General features: G+C 42.7%; 1 protein-coding gene across 2 annotated transcripts in view; it reads right to left on the bottom strand.

Annotated features, from left to right (window-relative positions):
* cdk14 (cyclin dependent kinase 14) overlaps positions 1–18,993 on the bottom strand; it is a 247,150-nt gene that overhangs the window by 174,810 nt on the left and 53,347 nt on the right. Inside the window, exons 1-2 of one of the 2 annotated variants that reach the window (XM_078253609.1) lie at positions 18,077–18,176; positions 58–303 (exon numbers count right to left, since the gene is read on the bottom strand). In XM_078253609.1, the coding sequence (XP_078109735.1) occupies positions 58–288 (231 nt within the window). In that variant the 5' untranslated portion in view covers positions 289–303; positions 18,077–18,176. Of the gene's footprint in view, positions 1–57; positions 304–18,076; positions 18,177–18,993 lie in introns of those variants that run through there. The other variant, XM_078253608.1, reaches the window with a different exon arrangement.

Here is an 18,993-nt window from a genome sequence, read left to right as displayed (position 1 = left end):
ACTGGTGTATTGATAAACAATACACTGGCTATTTCAGTGTGTGAAAGGTGTACTTACAGAACTAGGGCTGGAGTGTCGGCGCAGTTTGGGCGACTCCTTGCCGGCGGACGAGCTCTTGGCGCTGATGCAGGCATTGTTCTCAGAGTGGACCCTCTTCACCTGGCTGGCGGGCTTCTCGAACGGGTCGAAGCCGCTCTGCGTGCGCTGCACTCTCACCTTCTTGTCCTCAGGGATGGTGTCCAGGGGCTTGATGACCGAGTCTGTTCCCTGGCAGCTGCGTGTGGACATCTTTGTGACACATATCTATCAAAATGGAATAGGGGAAAAGGAAAGAAGGGAAAAGATAAAAGCGTTAAAGAGCATTAAGGAAGAAAAATAAATAAATAAATCCATCTGCGATTCTCAGTGTTCATCCAAAAACTGACTGTGCCCCCGTCTTCCAGATTCTGCTTGTTTTTAATCTCTCTGTCAGCCTGGGTCTCTTCCCTTCCCGTAGAGCCTTGCTGCTACCTCTCTGCTAGGATGAGAGCCTTTTCATCTCCATCTCTGTTTTCTCTGATCAAAACAGATCCAGCCTCTGTCGGCTCTGCTGCGCATACGCACACACACACACAAACACACACACATACACACACACACAATCCCACCTTATCTCTGACACACATCTACACAGCCATACCATTGTGCCGACATGCTACAGATTGTCTCCTAGAAGCCCGTGGGGCACACACCGAGCCCTGCACCACCCCGTCCATTTGCAGACACAAATAGGCCTGTAACAATTCCAAATGTTGCTGTATAAATAAGTGTCAAAAATAATTGTCTCTTTCAGTCAAATTTAAAAAGATATTTGTTTATTACTTTTCCAAACGAAAACAAATCTTTTGGTTATATCACTGTTATGTGACCCAGATAATGTAATAACAAAAGTACGCAGCGGAAGCAGTAAACCACACCTCTTTATTATCATAAAACTTTGTTTTTTGTTTTTTTTAATCCTAAATAGACATAAAATTGACAATAGTATTATATATATATATATATAGTTTTCCGGATCTTAGCTAATGTTAGCAATTAAGAGCGGTTAAACAAAAGAACTGCAAAACGTATGTTAAAAAAAAACTTTTGGTTAGACAGTTATATAACAACTGTTACAGGCCTAGACACAAAGCACCTTACCCGCTGCTCCTCGGCGATAGACTGTGTATATTGGACACAAAAGGCGCAGGCGGCATGACATGTTTTGCCACGGCTCCCTCCAGATTAAATATTTAGGCCCGAGCTGCCCTGCAGGAAGAACTTCTAATTACTCCGATACAGTAGGAGGAGTCATGTTGCAGCTCTTTGGTCTTTAACACAGGCCAGGTTCCACTGGACACACCAGTGCATCTCCCACTACAGGCTGCCTTCTCTGTGACGCTAATATGGAAACTTCTTTTAAGCAATCTGAAAGCAACAATTATTGATCGTGTGGCTGATTACAATGACCGTTATCATTTCCATATCTGTGTCTTAAATGTTGGAAAGGCTAGATCAGATAATAAATAAATAACACTTGAAAAGCTTCAAGACAAAACTTGCTAAAGAAGTCCACTGGGGACCAACTACAATCATTAGATATGATTTGTTGCTCACGTTGATTTTACTTTGACTCGGCTTAAGGTGCTGCCCCAAACTGCTTGGGTGCTGCGCCTAAACCTTATTTAGGCGTTTTTGTTATTGTGTCAGGTATACAAATGTGCCCATCTCGCACAGGCTAATAAGACACTTATATATGACTAAAAACCAGATCCAGAATGGAACATTCCATAGGGCTTAACAGGGGAAATAAGTGAGTTTGAGGAAAATATTTAATTGTGATCTCTCTGGCCAATATTGCTATTTGTTATTATTTTCTATAAATTTAAATAAAAGGACTGCATTCGTGTTCTACATGGCATTAAATGTATGTTTTGTACCGAGCATAATACAAATGTATCTTGTTTTTACATGAACAATATCAGATGAAATAATGCAGTTATTATTTATTTTCATGTATTCATTTTCTGTTCAACCAGTCAGCCAGACTGTCAACTTTAACTGATAATGGCTAGTCTTACCATTTTAGCACACATTTATTAAAATATTGCATTAGTGCTATACCTTACATTGTTCAATCATATCCAAAAAACGATTCATGACATCAACAGTGGCATTATATTTATTAGTTAATTGATAGTTCATTTTTTGGTTGTAGTGACATACTAAACAGTTGACAGCTCAGCACTTCAGCATTAGCTAACGTTACCGTTAGCTTCCTAGAATGACTGGACAAACTACTTCACAGGCCCAAATCTGGAGCTCCAGATTCAGAGCTTTTTAATAGCTTAAAATTATGAAATTACATGTTTAAAACTTTAACTGTATGCTGTTTACTAGCTATTATATTTACACTTGACAACTACCAAGCTACAGGCTAGCTACGTATCTAAAATTGGTGTAAGATCATGTCATGTAGAGAAAGATTGGTGTTTGGTGTTTAAAGCCCCCAACGTGGTCTTCCAGGCAGCGCTGCCTGGAAGGCACTAGGATTAGGCAATGGTTAGGGTTAAGGCCCGGAATACAAAGAGCCGATAATCAGCCGTTATGTCAGGTCAGGTCAGTGACTCGAGTCTGTTCGGTGTATTCCGTGCCGTCGTCCGTCCGAGAGGCCGTCGGCCTTCATTTTGGCCGATTTGACATATGACGCATAATCGGCGGGGCGGGCACTGCCGGCAGTCAGACTCAAATGACCAATCTGATTGGTAGAGTGCTAACCCGGAAACGGAGAGCGGAATGAGCGTGACTAGAGTCTCTCAAAATCTGACGAAATCTTTGTCGATCTGAAATGAAGAGAGATTCAGCAACTGCACGGCCTATTTCTCTCTTAAAATTAGGCCTGCACGATATTGGAAAAAAACGTACATTGCGATATTTTTTTCCCCTGCGATATATATTGCGATATGAAAAAAAGACACATTTTTACAAGAGGACATAAATAGCCCTACTTAGAAATACTAAATCATTCTCAACTACTGGGGTGATGTTGTAGGGGAGTGCATCTACAAAGAAAATAAAAAAGGAACTTTTCTTATGTGAACCAGTCTTTGTTGAACTTTAATGCTTTACAAAAACCAAAGCAAGTAAGGCTGTGACTACTCTTCTGAAGTGGTTTTGGAGAGGGAAATAATGAAGAAATACACTGGGTGACTGACATGACACCATTATATTCATATAATATCAATCCAGGCTAAAGTGAATGATATTACTAATGCACGTTGCTTCCTCTAAATGTCAGGTTGTGGTCGACTAGCGGGGCCTGCTTTGGTTGTTTGATAAGTTGATTAAAATTGATCATGATTGGTGGTTGGCTGTGCATGCAGAGCCTGCATGTCACACTCTCGCAACAAACTGTGTATCCAAGAGCACTTAAATCAGTGTAAATTATGTTATATCAGACACAGGCTGCTGTTGTAGATTAGTGTTATGTTTCCAGCGTCGCAGCTCCGAACCATAACGTTAGTTGGGACTGAGTAGACCCCTTGTGTCTTTAGGCTAACTATGTTAGCTTTAGCCTGGCTGGTAGCAGCTTTCTGCGGTGAAAAATGGCCGGGAGACGTCTTGATAACGTTGCATTAATCAGGTGATTTAGTTTGTCTTTGCAGCCAACATAAAACACTGACTACTGGAGCTTCACAGTAGTCACATCAAAGCATGTGTATCACTGTGTCAGCGGCAGCTGCCGCTTACGGTACTTTTCTACACACGGGAGAGCCTCACTTCCCATAACAACCCCCCTCCCCCATCGGACTAACGTTACGTCACATGACCGGCCAGTAACAATCATGGAAAAGGAGAACGGTGAAAGTTTACTTTTTCATCAAGCAGCAAAGAAGAAAGAGCGTTGAAGAAAAGTTGTAGCGTCAACATCGCAAAGTCCTGCGATGTGACTATCGAGCATGCGCACATCGCGATGTAGACGATGAAACAAAATATCGTGCAGCCCTACTTCAAATGTTTTCAGAAACACGTTTCGGTGAACTATTTCAGTACAATATGAGATCGTATTCTGAACAAGCCGCCATGACAGTCTGTCTTTGAATTTCCGGAGAAACCAGACCCACGTGACACGTTCGTCCAATCAGCTGCCGGTTTTCATTTTTGGGCAACAATACAGATTAGCGCCGCCTGCTGTTATGGAGACGCATTACGTCTCGTCTCTTCGGTGTGTTCTGAGGCAGTTTTTTTGACCAACTCGGGGAGACTGATCAGTCCAACTGCCTTTTCTGCCGACGGTTGGCCGTCTGGTTGGTGTGTAAGCAGCTTTAGGGTTAAGGTTAGGGTTAGGTGCCTTGAAGTCGACGGTTGCAGCGCTGCCTTGAAGTCGACGTTGGGGGCTTAAAACCTGTTTGTCTTAACGATAAACACGGGTGTATCTTCTTCAGAACCATCCAGCCGAAGTAGTAAAGATAGCAAAATTATTGTGTTGTTTTACACTCCCAAAGTGAACATTATTTAGCTACAGCGGAGTAAATCCCTCAGCTAATTAGTTGTAACAGCCGGTGAAATCAAAAGTCACCAACTTCAAGTGTGCACTTCAGCTCGTCAATACACTGAGATTCTGTAGTTCATCATTCAAATCATTGCTTTTGTTGAACTTTCTTTTTTGCAATTTAAGTATATTTCTGCCTTAATGAAGCACATGCATTTACAACTCCAAAAACAAATAATCTAAACAATTTCCATGATTGAATAATCTGATTTACATTCACGTTGACAGCAAATTCATAAATAACTATGCCCACATTGTAGATAACCTGGTGTATACATTAAATAAATATATAATATCTTGCCTTTCTTAAAAGCTTTTGAGGAAAAGTAAGGACATTAGCAATGTTCCAATTTTCCATTTCGAGCAAGAACTAAGATGGACGAGTTCTAATGTAACAGGAGTAACAGAAGAACATGTTTCAGCAAATGAGCAAGTGAAATGGGCCAGGAAATACACGAGAGAAAATAAAATGAAATGAGGAGTTTGGTAATGATGCAGCCAAGATGTCATAAACATGAGTCCCATGCATATCCAGTATGTCCTTAGTGACAGCAGTTGTCATCTTAAACAGCACATAAACTTACAAAAACAAATACCGTCATTCAGGACCAATCAGCCTCCAATGCATCAATACTTGATGAGAGTGTCTGGGAGGATGAGTTCAACAAAGGCTAATGTTTCAAACACTTGATTTGAGCTACCCGTTTTATAATCACGATCCAAGAAACTGCTATTCTACACCTACTATCACTACCTTACCAGACCAGGAGAGCTCTTCCTACGGCTTCTGGCTGATTTCTCACTGAGGTGTTACTTCCGTTAACAACAGTAACAGCTTGTTTTGGTCTTGTGCTGAGTATTGTCTTTGGAATATGAAACCCCCCCGTTAGCCACATTGCTCTTCTCTAGCATCATAAACACCTGTGCTAGGTACCAGTTGTCAGCTTGTATACTCACAGGGGCATCTCCCCAACATATTCACTGCATTAATAAACTATTCTACTGTATGTAGGACATACCAGATATCAGGACTAGTGGTGCACGATTCAGAAAATGTCACGATTCTATATCAATTTTTAGGCTCAAGATTCAGTTCAAAAACGATTCTCGAGTTCAAATAACGATTCACATTCACATATTCACATATGTAAATGTAGTTACTTTTCCCATGTGATTGCAGTAGACATACAATAATACCTCCAGCCTGGCCTGGGAACGCCTTGGGATCCCCCCAGTCGGAGCTGGTTAATGTGGCTCGGGAAAGGGAAGTTTGGGGTCCCCTGCTGGAGCTGCTACCCCCGCAACCCGACCCCGGATAAGCGGACGAAGATGGATGGATGGATACAATAAAAAAAATAAAAAATAAAAAAAATGAATCGATTTTTGGAATTCTATTTATCAATTTTGAATCAGTAGAGCTTGAATCGCGATATGAATGTGAATCGATTTTTTTGCACACCCCTAATCAGGACTGTTCTTAAATGACAACATCTACATGGATTAGCACACACTTTTGTACAGACACCCATGGTTTCCAGAGGATGAATCCTCTTTGGCGACTTTGGTCATCCAATGACCAGGGCCGGGTACCGAATTCAAGACTTTTTAGGCACCAAGCGAAGTATCGAGCATCGAAAAATGCCACGTCATTCAATACCCAATTTCAATACCTAAGGAGTGTATAAGCAATAAGCAAAACCAATAAGCATGCCTCTACCAAGATCTTATTATGCTGCTGTTTGGCTGTCTAACGTTACACGTCGTAGAAACACGCAGGAAAAACTCCGTTACGCACAGAGACAGGGTCACGTAGTAGGAGCTGAAAAATAAAAACATTTGTGTCGTAATGTTGTTTTTGTTTTTATAAAATTGGTATAGAAAAAAAGTATAGTTTAGGAACCGGTATCAAAGTCACTGTATTGGTTTCGATACCGAAAATTTTGGAACAATACACAGCCCTACCAATGACATGGTAGTTTGGAGTGATGTATTAAAAAATCTCTAACGCCCAAATAATCCTATGTAAGAGCAGCAATCCTTTGCGCTGTGTTGGTCATAGAATAGCTGACCAGGCAGTAGTTAGAGTAGCTCCTCCCAGGAGGAGCTGGAAAATCCTGGAGGAGGAAAAGTTGAATTGGCTGTAGGGATGGAATCCAGTAGCCAGGTCCATTTTGAATCCAGTTCAGTGTTAGTAACACGTTAAGCTACGCAGCCTACAAAGCCCTCGTGAAATCTTACATTCGTGATCTTTCTCAGATAATTTTCTGACACTACAGGCATCTGCAAGACATACGATGACATACAGAAACGCATGCTAACTCAGCGTCACAGCTGTTAAAAGGACCGAACGATGGCGGACCGCCTTAACGCAAACATTTCAACAACTGACAAATGCAACATTTGTGGGAGGGTCCCTGCTTAAATATTTATCTACCGTCCATCATGTTAAAGTATCAACTTGTGTTATTTTTTTTTTATCATTTGAGAGTTCTCGGCCTTTAGGACATGGCCTGTATCAGTGAAACAGCCATTTCGCCATCAGGTAAAATTCATGAATATTCTAAGATGTCTTCATTCCTGACCTAACCCACTACCTAATTGCATAAGCTGATTTGGAACTGGATTCAGATTCAATTAAATGCTATTGAACCCCATCCCTAATTGGCTGCTTTGGTTGCCCCCATGACCCTAACAGGACAAGCAACTAGAAATGTCTGGACAGATCGATGGAGAGACAGCTGGATGGATGGATGAAGACGGTTGCATCATCGGCATATTCAATACTGAATCTGCACAAAACCTTACATGGGGGAGAAAAAGTTGAACCAGATTGAAAAAACATTAGACGCTAGGGCTGCAAGATATGAAAGAAAATATCTAATTGCAATAATGTCGACTTATATTACGATTGCGATATGATTCACGATATCGGAGGGAAAGGAGGCTAAGTATTCTCAATTTTATTGAAAAATATATTATTATTAAATATTTATAGTGTGATTTGTTGCGAGGATCTGTACCAAACAAAGATGTTTTCTTTAGTCTGTAGGATAGGATTTGTAGGCCGGGATGTGATAAATTGTGCAGCCCTATTAGAAACCTAAAACATATGTTGGCTGTCAGTGGTTGTTAAGATTCACATGGAGCAGGATATGCACATATCACGTCTAAAACAACTGACATGAAAATGAGAAGTGTAGATCCAAAACTCATGGAGACGTTACGCACTGCTGCGCTCTGCAGACACAAGCCAGCACTGAGAACATCACACTGCAGGTATCGGGAATCATATACAGCAAATGAGATCTCACAAAAATCCTGACCTGACCATTTTATGCCATCTAGTACCAGGATTATTTAGCATTAGCTGCAGGGCTTTGCTCCCATTCAGCCACAAAAGCATTAGTGAGGTCCATCCCTGATGATAGGAGATAAGGCCTGGCTCACAGTCAGCGCTCCAGTTCATCCCAAAGGTGTTGGCTCTGTGCAGACCAGCAGAAGCATGGTGTTTGGTGTTTTAAGCCCCCAACGTCGTCTTCCAGGCAGCGCTGCCTGGAAGACACTAGGATTAGGCAATGGTTAGGGTTAGGGTTAAGGTTAGGGTTAGGTGCCTTGAAGTCGACGGTCGCAGCGCTCCCTTGAAGTCAACGTTGGAGGCTGCCATCGAGCTAGAGGCACACTACGGTCTAAAATATGTATGTATGCTGTAGCATTAGGACTTCACCTTCAACCTTCACTTTGGGCTGCTACAAAGAACCTATTAATTCTGCACCTTTCCCTGACAGCAGCATCATGAAGGAAATTACACACAGGGGATTCCCCCCACAAGTCTTCTACATTACTGTGCCATCATACTTACTTTTACACATACAAGAGTGAAGAACAAACAGATAGCAGGGCTTTTTACTGGCTCAGAATGGGCCTTTGTACAGTAAAGGCAATGCATTTGTGTGACCTTATTTGACAGAAATCTATGCATTTTCCTGTTATTTCTGACAATTTCATAAACAAAAATGTATATTACGCTAAAGTAAATGAAACCCCAATTAACAAAACTGTTTAAAAATAATAATAATAATAATAATAATAATAATAATAATAATAATAATAATAATATTTAAATAAATCACTGGAAGAGTCTGGTACAGTCTGACTCTGGGGATAAAACTGAGGTTAGCTCTCATATTCAAGTTTATGTTCTGCTTGTTCAATGGTTGTTTGGTAAATTGCTATTTTTATTCTCAATTATTATCAATTTGGTGCTGGTGATTTTCTTTTGGGTCTGGCTCAAACCTCTTTGGGGGGGGCGCCAAAAAAATCCTCTATGCAGGAAAAACCCTGTATAGGCAACTATTAGCTATTCATTACTGTGAAACGATCACTGCCTGCAATTACTATCTTACTTCCTTAGACAGGGAGCAGATTATCTCCTCAAACCAGCCCTTATCATCTTAAACTAACAGCTATGGAGGGCACTCTGCATTCATTCATCATCTGTCACCATGGATACTGATAGATGCTGTGCTTGGTCTGGACAATAGAGATTAGCGCCGCCTGCTGTTATGGAGACGTATTACGTCTCGCGCAGAATGTACGCTCAAGTCGGCGTCACTTCGGTGTGTTCCGAGGCACTTTTTTGAGAGACGGGAGCCGACTGATCAGTCCGACTGCCTTTTCTGCCGTTTTTCGGCCGTCGGGTTGGTGTGTCAGAGCCTTTAAGCAATTCTGGTAGAATTCTTGTCAACATACTTACATAACACTGGTTAAAATAAGTACTTGTAAGCCTATGTGAAAGTGGTCACTTATAGAAACAAACCCACAGCAACATCTTCACGGAGCTATACTCCACTGTTCTTATTAATCTGTTAAGAAAATAAAGCAGCTTTAAGTCCAAATAAGACAAATAAGGGTAACAGGAAAGCGGACTTTGCTCATTGGTTTATGCCAGCATGGATTTCCTGCTACATCTGGCTTTCCTCTGTTGCCAGGTTGGAAACACCCCGCCAAGACAGGAAAACCCTGCCACGGATGCAATTACACCATATCGATTCTGGTTGAAGGACAGCCTCTTTAATCACTACTATTCCCCTCTGCCACCACCGCCAACACACACATGCAGACACGTAAACTAGGGATGATAAACTGCAATGTTTTCCCATCTTAAAATTATTCTGTATTGCTGCAGTGACCCCATTGCCCCACAGGGATCTTTTAAGATGTATCTTATCTTTGAGTTGTCATACAGTAATGGAAAAGGCAGACAGTAACACAGTGGGCAGGCCCAGGCTAATGCAACTATCTCCAGAGAAGTAGATGCTGATGACATTGGCTTGAAGGATGACAAGGACCACATAGGCCATAAAAGACCAATCAAGCCTACTTACGTGCTCCGCTAACTCACGGCTATCAGCCATATTAACTGGGCCCAGTCAGGGCTTACTCAGTGTGTGAAACACATTTCCTTTTCACCGAGACAAAGCAGGGCTTTCGTCTTGCCTGGGCTCATCATTCTGGGCTCGAGACGATAGTGAGACGATACACCAGAGGAGAGACTGGAAGAAACACCTCATCCTCCTCCCATTCACACTTACTGGAGCGCACAAGCCTTTGTTTCAGTGTTCTTAAATGGCAGATGTACGTGTTTGTGTTTGGTGTCTGTGTGTGTGTGTGTGTGTGTGTGTGTGTGTGTCTAGCTGGTGCGCACTCAGACACAACAGCTTTTGTGTGATGCCTTGGTCACTGCCTGCCTGCAGAGATTTACACTATAGATGGGTGAAGGGAAAGGAATGATGTACGGCTACAATGACGACAGGTAAACAGAAGAAGATGTGATTCAGGGGTAAGCTGACATGTCAGGTGTGGTGACATTTCAGTAACAATAGGACTAAGTGATGTTTTTGCAGCAGGTACGTGCTGCCTTATGTCTCATACTGTTGATATGGCTCATGTAGTGGAGCGGTGTGCATGGTTTTTTTATGGCTCAGATAGGGCCTTTGGGGGGGGTGACTACGCACAACAGTAAGCATGATCGGTCCGCGTAGAGTAAAGGCAAAGAGTCTGTGTTACCTTATTTGACAGAAATCTAAGCATTTTCCTGTTATTTCTGACAATTTGATTAACAAAAATTAATATTATGCTTGAGTAAATAAAACCCCAATTAACAAAACTGGTTGAACGAATAATATTAATATTTAGATAAATGACCAGGTGAGACCAGTACAGCCCGACTCTGGAGATAAACCTGAGATTAGCTCTCATGTTCGAGTTGATGTTCCGCAATTTACCAACCGTGATGGTTGGTAAATTGCTTTTTAAAACACATTAAGAGAGGATTTGAATTGCTATTTTTAGTCACAATTCTTATCATTTTGGTGCTGCTGATTTTCCTTTAGGGCTGGCTAAAACCTCTTTGGGTGGAGCCAAAATTCATCTATGCAGGAAAAACCCTGGCGTGGGACTCTGATTCATCCCCAGCCGAACTGCAAGTGTGGGGAGGCAGCGAGGCAGAAGCCGACACACGGAAGCTACAAGCCACACACGCTTTATAGATAAACACGACTGAAAATTTTCTAATTTAAAAAGGACAGTTTTCTTGTTACCCACAACACAACTTGTTGATACACCTTTTTAAAACCTGAACTACCACACGGAGAGCAGGCTGGTTAAAGACCCGATGGAGAAGAGGATGCTGGAAGGCGGACACGCTCCCAACGACAGACACACCGAAGCCAGTAGCTGGGCGAGTCAGTTAACGTGGCACATCTCCTCTCTAGAAGTACGAAAGATATACACTTATCCAGACAAGCTTAGTCTCATTCTCAAGTTCAATACAACATGCAGAGAGAGGAGACAATAATTCATGTTACCGGCTAGGTTAGCCTTTAGTAGCTGTGCTTCTTTGTACTACCAGCAGAGGTTAGCTTAGCTGCCGTAACAGTTTATCAGAGCTCTTTCACTGAATTTGGGGAAATTGGGGCGGCAGGCGCTCAGTATGTGGGGACTTGACTTGGTAACTGGAGGGTTGCCGGTTCAAGTCCCTGCACGGACCAAGTACGGAGTGTGGACTGGTAGCTGGAGAGGGTGCCAGTTCACCTCTTATATTGTGGCATGCAGTGCTGGACTCGCACTGGTCTGGTCTTGGTCTTGACTCGGTTTCAACCAAGGGGGTAAGCGAGCATCTGGAAAGCGTACCTCCTAAGGGGAGATTGTAGGCTAACAAGCCATCACCTTCTGTTAGCATTCCATTGACTGCCATTCATTTTGGCGTCACCTTGACAGTGAATAACTTTAAATCTGAAGCGTTTAAAGACTCTATTTGTCCATTATTTATTTCTAAAGAAACACGACAATGTATAACGCGACTTTCTGTCGCACAGTAGAGAAATTACCGTATAGTCAGGAGAAGCTCGCAGGCAGTTTTGACTTACATTAGCTGTTTAAGTTTTATTACTAATGTTAACTAGCATTTTAGTTAGCAATAATTAGCCTGTGCCCATGTTATCTCCTTACATATACCTACGCTCTCCGTCTCTGCAAGATTGGGAATGATTGAGATTTCTCTTGGCACAGCTACCAGAAGACTTCCAACTTTCAGACAGGTTGCTCACGTCACATCTACGTCGTCAAGTCTCAGTTTGAGGCTGCGCAGTAACGCTCAGCCATCACCGGAAAAGTGACTTCACTGGTCTCCGTCGAAGTATATGGCGTAGCTGTTATTTTACGGTCTATGGTTTCAACCCCTCAAAGTCTCGGTCACGTCTCGGCCTTGATACACTCTGGTCTTGGTGATGGCTTGGTCTCGGTTTTGGTGGTCTTGACTACAACACTGCTTCTTGGTAGTGGGACTGAACCAAAGCATTAAAGTTGCGGGTTGTAAAACCAAACGAGTCAGATGTTTATTCCCTGTATAAGCACATAACATGTAGTCATTTAATCAATTCACGTAAAAAAAAAATATATATATTGATTTGTTGTTTTACTCTTTTCCTGTTCTTTTAACTTTATCTGGTTTAATGTACAAATAATACCTTATTTCTGTGAATCAAATGTAATCCCCAACACCAACATGTAAAAAAGGATTATCACAGGAGAAACAAATTGGTATTAAATAAAGACTGGACTGGACTCTAGTATGAGACAATGCATTACTGCAAATAATATTCTCTTTCTAATCACTTTTCAAAGCCACGCTTCAGCAAATTAGGTTTGTATTTCTATATTGTGATTCAATTATCACAGATTTTTGCTTAGGGCAGGGTTGAACTTTTCTCATGAGCTATGTTTTTTTAATCTTTGCACACCAATTCTCGTCACTTTCTGTGTAAAACCATGAATATCTTCGAGGAGACTCACCCAAAGAGAGCGCTGTTCCATTTGAACGATGTTCAATGGCCATTGTGAACAGCTATACAAAACTTTTGTCTTTAGACACTTGGTATGTACCCGTTCCCATACCTTGGCCTTTGGGCTCGGATTGTGATGAATCTCTACACAGATACGCATGAATAAGATTTATTAATCTGTGAGTTTTAATATTTTAGAGGTTATTTTGTGATGGAATACACTAATTTCCTTTTTGGCACACACCAACCTAGTTTCCGATATCCTTCAGTTCCGTTGGCCTCTTGTCAAAGCCAATGTGACTCCTCACTGCAAGTCACTCTCATTAAGTGCACCGGCAAAAAAAGAATATGTAAATGCATTTTTTGGTTACTTTGCTGCTGTGCCTCTTCATCATTTTGAACACTAACCTTAAGATATTTTGGAATTCTTAATTAACATGTGGTGGAATAAGCCAACTGATGCCCCAGATAGTGTCTCTTTGTTACTAAACCTACATCCCCGCAGAAACAACTTTGGATATATCGGAAACAAATCCGGATATATCAGAATGTGTTTCTTATTAAGTTGATGAAGCAAGTTGTTCCCCTCAGATTTCTGTCATAAATGTAATTTGATGGATCTAAGTGGTAAATTAAGTTCTGTTTAACTGTAACATATTGCACCATCGGGAAACTACAGGCAGTTGTTTTGCTTTGTGATGATCACAAACAGGACCATGTTTTATCCCCCATTTTATGCATTTATCACTGTGTCCCTGCTTATATTTGTTCCCATGTGTATCAGTGGTTCTAACTCCAAATGAGCTTCACAGTTCGCATTGACCGTCGCCCGCCAGCAGCCTCCCCTCCCAGACTGAAGGAGGTTTCTGAGATCCAGCAGACTACTTGGAGGAGGAAAAGGTCTGGCCAGTTAGTGACTCAGCCAGGCCTTCTACCTCCCATTGATTAGTACAGCTGGACTTTGATTGGGATTCTGGAGAATAGAAAGCATCAACATATAAAAGACTAAATTGGCTGGCTTCCCGGCACTTCCGGCTTCATGAGAGCACACAGTCACTCAGGAGAATGGCTGTGACCTGGCCAGCACCTTACCTCAGCCTCCACCCCACCAACTTCTTTTCTTTTCTATTTTACCAGCCCTGACAGCCTCTACCCTCGCTCATCTTCATAAAACTTAAGCAGGAGCACAGCATTGTAATGACGAGACTTTGTTAAACCGAGAAACTTTTCACTTTGTTACAATGCTGGTGGCAAATTTCTCATTCTGTCTCCCTAAAGACTAGGGCTTCTCTGAGATTTATTACAGCGTTTGGATGCATCATTAAGCTGGAAAAGCATCAGAATAAGTTGTCATCACTTAAAGGGGCTTTCACATCGCCGCACGGTAATTTGCCGCCTCCAGTCATTTCAATGAGGGGAAGGCGGCAGATGGGAAGCGGTTTTGATCACGGTGGTAGGTGTATGAAGCTGTTGCGGCCCACGTGAACACGCACATATTCTGCTCTGCCGCACAGAGTAGTTAGTAGAGTGCATGTCCGAGAATAGCGCGGACACGCGCTTCACATCGCGAGCGGGCACGTGCGCCACTCGGCAGAAAAGGGAGAAAGAAAAAAGAGAGAAAATATTTCAGTCGGAACCGAAATCAGGAACCGAAATTTGTGTTCTAATCCGGTCCGAATACTACCGTTTGCATAGGAACCATACGCATAGGTTTCGGTACCCAACCCTACTTACATTTAATTAAAGATGTGATTTAGTATTGCAATTGAATACGGTTACATACTCACAGGAGATGGATTACAAAAATAATGGTCAAAATCAAAGCAGCATAGGCCAAGATTCTAATATGGGTTATACTGGGTCATACATTGCCAATAACGCAAATTGAAAGCATCTTTTTTTCTGCTCCACACCACCAGCAGTTTGAAACACTAGCTTCCCATTGTAAATGAGTTATTTTCATAGCCCAAATTGAGATAACCCTGATGAAATCATCGGGCAAGGTGTTTTTCTCAGACTAGACAAAGCTCCTGCAGAGGCACAGCTTTACAATATACAGTACAACATACATTAAACTTTCACAGGCTGAATAGTGCTCCCCATGGTAAACTGATCATAGTATGTTAAAATGTGTTTCCCTTTAAATACATCGTGTTTAGATTGTTTTAAGGTCGTGCAATGCTGAAGATCAAAACATTTTCAACAAAACAAGACGGGGTCTACAGTCACGCACAACTGAGCCGAATGCTGACCTCAACATGCTAACAATCACAAATGCTTACCCGGTTCACCATCTTAGTTAGGGTATTAGCATGCAAACATTAGCATTAAACACAGTAAAATAAGTACAAGGTGAGGCTGATGGGAATGCCGTATTTTGTCATAAACCAAAGTATCAATCACATTGGGATCCTGAGGGGAGCATAAATGGCTGTACCACATTTTATGGCAAACCATTATGTTGAGATATTCCATTCTAGGTCAAAATGGTGGACCAACCAAGAGTTCCATCCACAGACAGTCACTAGGATGCAGTACTGTGTAGTCATTAGTGTCTGATGTTGAGAGGTTACAGAAGAGTATCCACATGAAATCAGCGTAACAAAATGGCATTAACTGGATGTGGATCACAGGGCTAGTTGGGCATTCACTGCTGACTCATTGTCACAAGTGCCACTTAAGCAAACACCTTCATTTTGTAGCCACTTGATATGAATCACACCGTGTGTCACTGACTCCATCTCTGGGGAAATGCATCTGAATTAAAGCATCTTTTGTTAGTACCTGACCTCTCCTTCCAGTAGCCAGCACTGAACCTCTGGATTAATTAGATGAAGTATTCCAGTTAGTAGTAACCTCTACAGGAGACAAGCAAAACATGCCTTGGAGGGTACACTACATCGAGGACAAGATCAAAACAAAGAGCTGGTATGAATACAGAGGAAGATAACCTTTGCTTTCAACAAATTGCTGCTTGAATACAGCCCCACAAAGCCAGCCTACTTTCAGCCGCTCAGTTTCCACAATGTGATTTTAGTCTGGAAAACATCCATCATGGTATCGACTGAGAATGATAGTTTGAAACCGGACCAGTCAGTCGACTAATAGGTAGTAGTGCTTGGATCAGTGGTTCCCAACTGCTTTGGATAAACTGCTCACAGCTCAAAGTAATATGTAACCTTTGACAAAAGGTCCTTACAGACTGCCTAACTTTGTTTCTAACGTCAATAACCAGTACAAGAAAAGTCTGTTCCATGCCCTAAAATTGTTGACACACAGTGCTGCCTACTCTGTCACTAAAACTAGACGAGTTGTAGGAGCCACAGGGATTTGTTTGACCAATGAACAAAGTTCACTGATGCAAAGTCCACCCAATAGTTTCCAGACTATCAGAAAGTACTACCTCCAGAGCAGGTACACTAGAAACTATTGCAGAGGATGTAAACTTAGTCTCTGGTTCTTGAAATGGTTTCTGGGTTCCTGGAAAAGTTCCTGCAGTGAAAACAAGCTCATGGTCATTTTGACAGGGTCACAAGTCAAAAAGTTTGGAAATCATTGGTTTCATTGGTATGCTTCAAAGAAAGTGTGTAGCAGATTGTCAAAAAGCACTTTGGAACCCCCCCATTTCAAATGGCCCAATGTAACATTCCAAATCAGACAATCCAACAATCACGCCCACTTTAAACAGTAATAGGCCAGGAGTACGGAGATGGGAAAGTAGGCAGGGTTTGATCTTCTCTTTCAAGGAACTATCCTATCCACACAACGCTTATTGCTACTGGTGTGTTTCATTGCATCAAGCCAAAAAAAAATGTAGTTCTTGGAGATCAGGGAGACAGTGGGAAGCAGCCAGGAGGAGAATATGGCGGCAGGGTTTTGGGCTGCCATTCAAAACAGGTACGGACGACAATTTGTACAACCTAGTTTGTGTGGAGCATACAGAAACCTTAAGGCTAAGACCTGTCACTTATCTATTAGAATGTCTACTTGAAATTACATGTGTGCCCCCACACACCATGCCAGGGCCATGATGAAAGAAGTGGAAATTGTGGGCAGGCGTTGCAAGGCTACAGATTTTATATAATTAAAACAAAATAAAAGAATTTACTGAGGCTTTGCTTTGCTTCTCAGAGGACACTAATGTAGAATTGGCCCTGTATCCTGACAACACTTATTCTGTCTCAAACACGACACCCTGACACTCCACTCCTCCTGTTTCAGCCCTCCTTCGTTATTCCGTCTCTGTCTCTCTTTCCTAACAGCCTGGCCTGCTGCCTTCCCAAGGAGATGCATATGGCCCTGCAGAAAGCCCTTCTAAGCGTCCACGAGAAGCTGCCACAGATGGTAAACGGCCTGTCCCCGTCTCTCTTCCTCGTCCTCCCCACAGTGCCCACATTCCATCCCTCTGGGCTCGGAAAAGACGAGTGTGTAGCAAATTTGCCCAAAGTAGGACGACATGTTGTAGAGTGAGCAGGAAAATGCTGCAGCAGAGCATCCCGTCCGTTAGACCAGTAAACATCAGCTCCCATGTCCACCACCACAAACGGAAATGCTACCTATTAGCACAGAAGGGATGTGTGGCAGCGATGGTGGTTGGTGGTGGTGGAGGGTGTGTGTGTGTGTGTGTGTGTGTGTGTGTGTGTGTGTGTGTGTGTGTGTGTGGGGGGGGGGACAGAAGGCAACAATGAGACTTTGTAGCAAAAAACTGCAGATAAAGCTAAACATACACACACACACACACACACACACACACACACACACACACACAGCCTTCTCCCTTTTCCCGCTACTTCCTTCCTATCTCTAGAGTCTCTCGTCACATCCTCACACTGAGACTCAGGTGGGCCATCCACTTTCCAGCTGTCATGCTACATGAAAGCTTATCACCCTGCCCCCCCCCCCAAAAAAAAAAACATAACACACACGTACACCATGCATGCATATATACAACCGATATCTGCTCTATAAATGCACATATACTGACATGCCTGCGCATCTGCACATCGCCTCGTACAATGTGTGTGGTAAGTCTGGGGAAGAATCTTCACGCTCAAAAACACACGCTAACAGAAGCTATGTATCCAAAGCAAAGGGAAGAAGGGGGTGGGGGGTAGTGGCAAGGGATGCAGGACAGAATAAGCACTAATCTCAGCCTTCCTCTTACCTTCCAGGAGGAAACAGCTCACCTGGATGCCTCTGAAGAGCAGACAGAACGCATTCAGGCCAACCTCTCTCCCTGCAAACCAGCTCAAAACATCTCACTCCCTCCCTCCCTCTCTCTCTCTCTCTCTCTCTCTCTCTCTCTCTCTTTTCCCTCTCTTCCGCTCCCTTTGCAAGCTGGAAATGATGAGATTGTACTATGATCAGAGGGGGGGAGTGAAACCTGAGGTGGCCGAGGCTATTAGGAGGCGGCGCTGTTTCTGGCCGACAGCCCTGAGAGACTGTGAGCTCGTGGCTCAAGAGGGACAAAGAGGGGAGGTTGCGAGGGGTTGAGAATGGGTGCGATGCAGCACATGAGAGGGGAAAAAAGTCTGCAAGGACATCCTGAAACCCTAGAGGACCCCCTCGCTCAGCTGAGATGGTAGAGGCCGGATGAGTGTAAGGAAGCAAAACAGTGTCTGCAGCAGCAGCTAGCAGCTGAGGCTACAGTGATGCAGCTTCGGCACGAATGTGTGTGAATGTGAGCTGAGCTAAGCTAAATGAAGAGGAGCTGTGTTAGAACTGGCTTGTTTTTTTCTGCCTCACTGGGCTGCTGCAGCACCTCAGATGAAATTTGAAACCTGGGTGCCTGGGCAGCCCAAAGCACTGAGTACTGCTATAGGATTCTACGATAAGAATGCATTAAACCCTCCTCATCATCTATGACCTCACTCAGTAAAAATTGGTTTTCTTCCCAAATATGGCATGAGAGAGGAGTAACTAGCCTGCAGCACCTTTTAAAACTAATAGATTCAACCCCAGGTTCTACTGACATGCACACGTTGACTGTTTTCTGCGTCATTTGACTGTTTTGACTGCGTTTGATGCTTTTGATCTCTATCTGAATAATATATTTGACGACTTTTTGTCTGAAACTTTTCA

This window comes from Sander vitreus, chromosome 6 (genome assembly GCF_031162955.1).
Source record: "Sander vitreus isolate 19-12246 chromosome 6, sanVit1, whole genome shotgun sequence".
NCBI lineage: Eukaryota > Metazoa > Chordata > Actinopteri > Perciformes > Percidae > Sander > Sander vitreus.
Note: the sequence above shows the minus strand (reverse complement) of the source record. Positions and strands in the feature narration are given on the sequence as shown.